Source organism: Bufo gargarizans, unplaced genomic scaffold, assembly GCF_014858855.1.
Source record: "Bufo gargarizans isolate SCDJY-AF-19 unplaced genomic scaffold, ASM1485885v1 original_scaffold_1058_pilon, whole genome shotgun sequence".
Classification (NCBI taxonomy): Eukaryota; Metazoa; Chordata; class Amphibia; order Anura; family Bufonidae; genus Bufo; species Bufo gargarizans.
Genome location: NW_025334217.1, coordinates 225,574 through 233,799, shown reverse-complemented (window position 1 = coordinate 233,799; position 8,226 = coordinate 225,574). Strand labels below are relative to the sequence as shown.

Here is an 8,226-nt window from a genome sequence, read left to right as displayed (position 1 = left end):
CAATTACATACAAATAACCATACTTATGGAGATAAAACAAATCAAATGGAGATCTCGCTTGCTAAGAGGGGAGCGAGATATGGTATTTAATCGCAATATATATCGTTATCGCGATAAATTTCTTAATATCGTTATCATATGAATATTTTTGCTATCGCCCAACCCTACTATGACCCAGAACAATTATATGATTTTGCTAATTTATGACGTAAAGTCATGATTTTATGAAAGACACGGAGGCGAGTATTGCTATAACTCTCTTTACTGACAAAACCACAGCAGCAAAGAAAAAACTTAGGAGATTAGCATATCTCCATGGTAACAAGCTCCTCCCACTTGCTCCCCTATATATAGTCTCTGTTGCAGGAAGCCTTCCTCTTTCTTGGCGGATGCCACTCCAACTCTTCAGGAACTTTGAAACAGAAGCCGAGAACTGGTCAAACCGGAACTGCAATGTCGAAACTGGGAACTAAGAATGTAGATCATATGTAATCCAGCCGATAGTGAGGATTAAGTCACACTAGGAGAAAAGAGAAAAAGGAGAATCACATAGAGGGGGTAATAGTAACACTAAAGGAACATGTGCATGCAAAGCAGCAAGGAGCATAATAAAATGGCAAGTATAAGTGATCGTCACCAGGTCAAAATAATACAATAATTCATTAAATAAATAAATAACTAAACTAAAGTGAGCAGGGAGGGAGAATAAGTGAGGGAGGGCAATACTCGCCTCCGTGTCTTTCATAAAATCATGACTTTACGTCATAAATTAGCAAAATCATATAATTTTATTTCAAGACACGGAGGCTCCTATTGCGAGTTTAAAGCTGTCCAATAACAGGAGTAAAAACATGTTGAGTAGGACGAAAATAGAAGTCTCTGAAAGTCGATACTCTGGACCAGTCTGCAATTTTCATAACGTCCTCCAGGCGAGCGCCCGCCGCCATCATAGAAGTAGACGATGCGCTTCGAGTAGAATGAGCGGTGAATATTGAAGTATCAACACCCGCTAAAGACATGAGCCACTTAACCCATCTAGCCAAAGTTGTGGTGGAAACTGGGGCAAACGGACGTCGGTAAGAAAGGAACAACTGAGGAAGCTCGATGGAACGATGCGGTAAAGTTCGAGACTCGTATTCACGTAGGCAAGATACGGGACAAAGGGCAGGAGTTCCCGGAAAAGAAGGATAAGACACAGAACGAATCTGGGTCTTAGTCCGACGAGAAATGTCAAAGGTGACTCCTTCAGGAGAGAAAAATCTGGCGTTATAATCTAACGCTCTCACGTCAGAAACTCTCTTACAAGAGATTAGACAGAACAGAGTGACCAGTTTAGCTGACAATTGGCGTAATGAGAGTTCCGAATTGGGTGGCCAGGAAGAAAAAAGATTTAAGACCAGAGAAACATCCCAAGTGGTGGAAAGGCGTGGTCTGGGAGGACGAGACATCCTGGCGCCTTTAAGTAGGCGGCAGACTAAAGGGTGTTGGCCTGAAGGACGGCCTTCAAAACCTTGATGAAAAGAGGAAATGGCGGACCTGAAAAGATTAATAGTCCGATAAGCCTTACCATCGTCGAATAGGGAAGTAAGGAAATTTAAGATGTCTGTTACAGTGGCCGAAACGGGATCCAGACCCCGGTCCACGCACCAACTAGACCAAGATCTCCAGGCCGCTCTATAAGCCCGTCTGGTGCCAGGAGCCCAAGACTCTTCCAGTAATCTCCAAGTTGGTTCCGAAAGGACATAGCCTTGGTAGGAACGCCTGAAACTCTGCACGCCAGTAATCGGAGAGAACCCTCCAGAAGGAGAGGATGTTGAGCGTCTTCCGGACCTAAGAGGAGATCTGGGTAGACTGGTAGAAGAAAAGGAGGGAAGATGAGAAGTTCTAGAAGGTTGGGAAACCATGACTGAGTGGTCCAGAACGGAACGATCAAGATGATCTCCGCTGATTGGGAGCGGACCTGGTTCAGGGTTCTCGGAATCATTGAGAACGGCGGAAACGCGTAGTGAAGATCCTCTGACCAATCTTGAAGGAATGCGTCTACAGCCTCCGCTTCTGGATCCGGGCGCCAACTGAAGAACCTCGGTAGTTGTTTGTTCAAACGGGAGGCGAAGAGATCGATGCAAGCAGGACCCCAGATTGAGGAGATGGTAGAAAACACCTGCGCATCTAATCTCCAGTCGCTGGTATCCTTGAGATAGCGTGAGCTCCAGTCCGCCTGAACGTTGTGTAGTCCTGGGATGTATTCCGCCACCACTGTAAGTTCCCGATTCAGACAGAAAGACCAGAAATCCCTGGCCAAATGAGACAGCATGGGAGAATGGGTACCGCCCATGGCATTGACATAACGGACAGCGGAGACGTTGTCCATACATAGTCGAATGCAAACCTTGGTCATGTCCTTCGCAAAACTGCGAATAGCGAATGAGCCCGCCAGGAGTTCCAAGGCGTTGATGTGTAAAGGAGACTCTTCTACTGACCAACGACCCCCGGTCGAAATGCCCTCGCAGTGGGCCCCCCAACCAAGTAGGCTGGCGTCCGACTCTACTGTGAAATCCGGACGGGGACCGCAAATCGCCTTCCCGTTCCAGGCTTGAAGATTGCCGATCCACCAATGGATCTCGTCCCGAGTTTCGTCGTCCAGACAAATAAAATCCGCGTAGGTGGCTCCTTTGTGAAGATGCGCCGTCTTCAGGCGTTGTAGGGCTCGGTAGTGTAAAGGAGCTGGAAAAACGGCCTGGATGGAGGACGATAGAAGACCGATGATTCGAGCCAGATGTCGAAGGGAAATCCGGGGCATGTCCAGCGTTCTGCGTAGTTCCTTGCGAATCTCCTTGATCTTTGTCGTCGGAAGACTGAGGGTTTCTGTTACCGAATCCACGGAAAACCCTAGGAATTCCATTATCCGTGCTGGTGTCAAAACGGACTTGTCGTAGTTGATGAGGAATCCCAATCCGGTTAATAGGCTTGAAGTGAGTTCCAGATGTGAGAGAAGGGTCTGTCTGTCCTGGGCCAGCAGAAGTATGTCGTCCAGGTAGATAATTAGTCGAATTCCTCGACTGCGGAGCCATGCTACCACCGGCCGCATGAGTTTGGTGAAACACCATGGAGCCGATGAAAGACCGAAGGGGAGGCAAGTGAAACGCCAAATTTCTCCCTTCCATTTGAAGCGAAGCAGGTCTCTGGAGGATTCCTCTACAGGGACGGTGAGGTACGCGTCCTTTAAGTCGAGTTTCACCATCCAATCTCCTTTTAGTAGGAGATCCCTGAGAAGATGGATGCCCTCCATCTTGAAGTGTCGATATCGCACAAACCTGTTTAGGGGGCGTAGGTTGATGACTGGGCGCATCTGGCCGCCCTTCTTGTGCACCAGAAAGATAGTGCTGAGAACTCCTCCGGAGTAATCTGGAGCACGTTCGATCGCCTCCTTTCTGTGTAGGTCCATCAATTCCCTGTCTATGTGGAAGAGGGTCTCTGATGAAGTGGCCATAGGGTAGGGGGGGTTGGGAAGAAACGGAAAACTTACCAACTCTATCTGGAAACCAAGGATTGTGGAGAGCACCCAAGTGTCCGTGGTGATGGCGGACCAAGGACGAGAAAAATGTCGTAGTCTGCCCCCTACACAAAGTGGAGAAAAAAGAAGTGGTGGTACACTTACCAAAAGGGCGGCGGGAGCCGTAGTTTCCACGGAAACCTCTACGATTGGGGGCGCCTCGGGATGGGAAGAAACCCATTGGTTGTCTGGAGTCCTGGAATGAGGATCTATCTGAATAGGATCGGTGGCTGTAGGAACCTCGACCCGAGCCCCGGGTCTGGAAAGAGGAGCGGCCGGACAGACGGCCCCTGGAGCTGCCGGCCCTGTGAGAAAAACGAGGGTGGAAAACCCTCTTCATGGAGGATTGGGCCTTGTCAAGGGCCGTGAATGCTCCCACAAATTTGCTCATGTCTTTAATGAATGAGTCACCAAAGAGGAGGCCCTGTGCCTCACTACCAGATTCTGACAGAGCTAAATTAGCTAATTTAGGCTCGATCTTAAATAAGATCGCCTTACGTCTTTCTATTGACAGGGAAGTGTTGACATTCCCAGCTATACAAATGGCACGTTGTGCCCAAGCACGGAGGACCTCAGGGTCCACAGACGCATTAGCTGCCTTAGCGGACTCAGCTAATTCAAAAATTTTTGCTAGGGGCCCAAATATGTCCAGCAGTTTATCTTGGCATGCTCGAAGAGCAGAATCTAGGCCTCTCCTAGGATTCCAGCCAGATTTAGATAGAAATTGGACCATCTTAGGGTCTACTGATGGTGTATCGCACACTTTGTTTGGTATTAAGGGCCGCGGGCATTCAGCCCTGAGTTTTTTACGCGCCTCCTTACTGAGGGGGCAGCGGACTCTGGACTCTAAGTATTGGGCTACGTGATCCAGCGGTAGCCACTCAGCTGACCTTGGGTGGTGCAAGGAGTCAGGATCAAATAATGGCTCTCCAGAGGGGTCGGTCAAAGGACCGGATGAACCCAATGCAGCCTGGGATGTAGACGGTATAGCCGCAGTAGCGGAACTGTCAGTAGGTTGAACATATGGGGAGTCAGACAGGTCTGCATCTGGATATTCCTCATCCTCAAATCTAGCCTCCTCATAGTCGGAACCGAATTCGGATCCTGAGACTGATTCTGGTTGTGCTCTGGCACATTTCCAACTCCTCGCCTTTTCTGCCTGGCGGGAAAAGGCTCTCTTGCGCGACCTTGGCGCGCCGTCTTGGGTGGCTATGGTCACACCAGTCAAATCAATTCTGGAGGTAGGATGGGAAGTAGCACCTGCTTGGGTATCAACTGAGGGTGTGGGGGGCTGGCTCTTAAGTGCATCTGCAATTGTCATGGAAAGGGATTGTGACATAGATCCCATTGCCGCAATAATAGCCTCTGACACAGAGCGCTGTAACATATCAACCTGGTTAGGGTCTAGTGTGGAAGGGGCTGTACTAAATTCAGGTGCTGTAGGAGGGGAGTGAAATTCTACCTCAGACTCCTCAGCTATAGAATGTCTGGATGGGGTATGTGACATGGTAACTGAGGTAATATTGAGAGATTTAATGTATAAATCTGGGTTAAATCTATAGACCTAATAACAGGGTAGTATGGAGAGAACAAATAATTTAATTGGGGTGAGTTACCCCACAAGACGCAGAGAAGAAGTGCAGAGAAGAAAAACGCAGCCTGGCAGCAATAAACCGAGGATGTGACTGACTGATTGCGCGCTTACAATGTAAAATGGCCGCCGAAAATCTCGCGATAGAAAACGTGAGATTTTCGGAGTGGCCAGAAGGGATCCAAAATGGCCGCCGAGATTCTCGCGAACGGAAGGATCCGTGCGAGATCTCGGGGCAGTGCGGCTAAAATGGCGACCGGACGAGGAAGCGCAAGGTATTATAGGACTGAGAGGAAAAACGGGCGAACAAAGGGGGGAGTACAGGGTGGGTCGGAGTGAGAGAAGGGAAGACTTGATAAAGAAAACAATGTGGTATAGGGAAATGAAAAAAATGGCGCGCAACCTGTGGAGAAAAAATTACAAATACATTTGCAAAATGACACCCACTATAATAAATGAATAAGTGGGTAAAGACCGCACCCTGTAAGGAAGGAAATGTATATATATATACAGTGTATTATATATAACATTCGAAATTAGGCACAGTGAGGTACTTAGCTGTGGCAGCAGCAAAGAAAGAGGAAGGCTTCCTGCAACAGAGACTATATATAGGGGAGCAAGTGGGAGGAGCTTGTTACCATGGAGATATGCTAATCTCCTAAGTTTTTTCTTTGCTGCTGTGGTTTTGTCAGTAAAGAGAGTTATAGCAATAGGAGCCTCCGTGTCTTGAAATAAAATCTCCAGGCGGCATGGGAAGGCCTGTATCCCATTCATGAACGCTTAAATGACGTGGACTATGTAGTCATGATCGATGATGTTCGCAAGAAGCACAAAGTCTTTCATGTGAATATGATCAAGGCGCATCATGACAGGGATAGGTCCGTCCTGCCGGTCAGCAGTTTACCAGAAGAGGGAAAAAGTGACACCCTGCCGGATTTAGTGGCTGCAGCACAGGAGGTAGGTTCCCTTGAGGATGCCGTAGTTAGCTCACAGCTGTCCGAGTTTCAGAGATCCCAGCTGTGGGGGGTACTTAACCCCTTTCTTGACACTTTTACAGGGAGACCTGGAAGGACTCCGCTGGCCACTCACCACGTGGACACTGGGGATTATCTGCCGACAAATGGCCTATCGAGTCTCCATAGAGGCGAGAGCGGACATGAAGAGGGAGGTAGAGGAAATGTTAGGGCTAAGCATGGCTTGTGATATTGATTGCTAAATCAATGATCCCATGCCATGTCTTGAAGAGGGAGGTGTAACGAAATTCAAGGTAAATAGATATATAGATAGATAGATTTCATATTGTCCTAAAAGTATTATCAATAGCTGATTGTATAGCAGTGGCTGTTGGTCTATTAAGTAAATGCAACTTGCACCTCCAGGTGCCGGCCAGTCTGAAAACTAGGTGAGACACTCCACCTTCTCAGAGGAAGCTCTATTTAACACTGGCATGCTAATTACAAGCCATTTGAGCACACTAATCAAGACCTGGAAGGGAGATATTAAAATTGCGGAGCAACCCCAGACATGTTGTCTGCTAGACCAGGGGGTGGTCTAACACATTCAATAGATGAATGAAATAATGTCAGAAGCCATAACTCCGACCTCATAACACCCACATCCTCAGAACCCTAATAATTGTGTTCAGCCTGACATGGGCTTGGGGGAGAGTCTATACCCCTTGTGGGAAGGTGGGGCAAAAACCTGAATAATATCAATGCCCCAGAAGGCCGGACCGAAAAAGAGGCTGAGGGGGGATAAAAATGGGTGTTTGGGAACAGGCAATTGTCAGCCATTTTGGGGATCCACATCGTTTGGAGTGACTGCCCATATCTTCAGCTGTCCCCACAGCCGGAATAACTGCTGCATTTCAGTAAGCAGTTATAATATACTAATATACTTACCTTCCACAGTGCAGCTGTTCTTGCGATCTGGATCTTGATCACATGGTCCCTCTAGCCATCATTTCTCTTCTTCCGGACGAAGTCCGTCTCCCTGTCCTCTCTTCCTTTCTCTAGCAGGAGACTGTTCGTCATTAATGTCACTGCCTCCTGGTGGAAAATACTCCGCCCCGCGGTCTACACAGCGCACTAGGCTAAATGCTAGTGCGCAGTACCACCGTCTGTATCATACAGGCTTCTATGTGAAGCCTGTATTGACTCCTACACAGCGCGATGTAAGCGCTGTGCAGGAGTGACAGCATAGCAATCAGCCACAGAGGCTAATCGCTATGCTGTGCATGTCACAGGGGGTACTGGATGCAACAAGAGGGGCACTGGATGGCACAAGGGGGGGCGCAGGATGGCACAAGTTGGGGGGCGCAGGATGGCACAAGTGGGGGGCACTGTGGAGGTCACGGTTATTGGGGCACTGTGGAGGTCACGGTTATTGGGGCACTGTGGAGGTCACGGTTATTGGGGCACTGTGGAGGTCACGGTTATTGGGGCACTGTGGAGGTCACGGTTATTGGGGCACTGTTATGGCGGCACTGTGGAGGTCACTTATCTGGGGACGCTGTGGATGTCATTGTTGTGGGGGATCTGTGGATGTCATTGTTGTGGGGGATCTGCGGATGACACACCGTTGTGGGGGATCTGCGGATGACACACCGTTGTGGGGGATCTGCGGATGACACACCGTTGTGGGGGATCTGCGGATGACACACCGTTGTGGGGGATCTGCGGATGACACACCGTTGTGGGGGATCTGCGGATGACACACCGCTGTGGGGGATCTGCGGATGACACACCGTTGTGGGGGATCTGCGGATGACACACCGTTGTGGGGGATCAGTATAAGCGATAGGGCTCGTGCACAGAACCGTATCTGTTTTGCGGTCTGCAAGTCGCGGATCCACATTTTTTTGCAGTCCAATTAAGTTCTATGGGTTCTAGATCTGCATTATGAGGACCAGAATAGGACATGTTCTATCTTTCACAGAACTGACACTGATGTCCTCAGTGTGTTTTTTTTTTTTTTACATCCCTATGTCAGTTCCAGTAAAAACAGAACATGTCCTATTCTGGTCCTCAAAACGAGCACCTCAAATCCATCCGACTCAATGGGACTGCAAAAATGTGGATCG

The 8,226-nt window shown here is 48.7% G+C and overlaps 1 protein-coding gene across 1 annotated transcript; it reads right to left on the bottom strand.

Annotated features, from left to right (window-relative positions):
• Positions 1–1,473: 1,473 nt before the first annotated feature.
• Positions 1,474–4,072, bottom strand: LOC122922921. The gene has a single exon (XM_044273690.1). It carries the CDS (start codon positions 3,488–3,490, stop codon positions 1,607–1,609), a length of 1,884 nt encoding a protein of 627 aa, XP_044129625.1. The 5' UTR covers positions 3,491–4,072; the 3' UTR covers positions 1,474–1,606.
• Between the last annotated feature and the right edge of the window lie 4,154 nt (positions 4,073–8,226).

Excerpts from the sequence above, each read along its gene's own strand:
- LOC122922921 (XM_044273690.1), bottom strand. The coding sequence starts at position 3,490 with ATGGCCACTTCATCAGAGACCCTCTTCCACATAGACAGGGAATTGATG.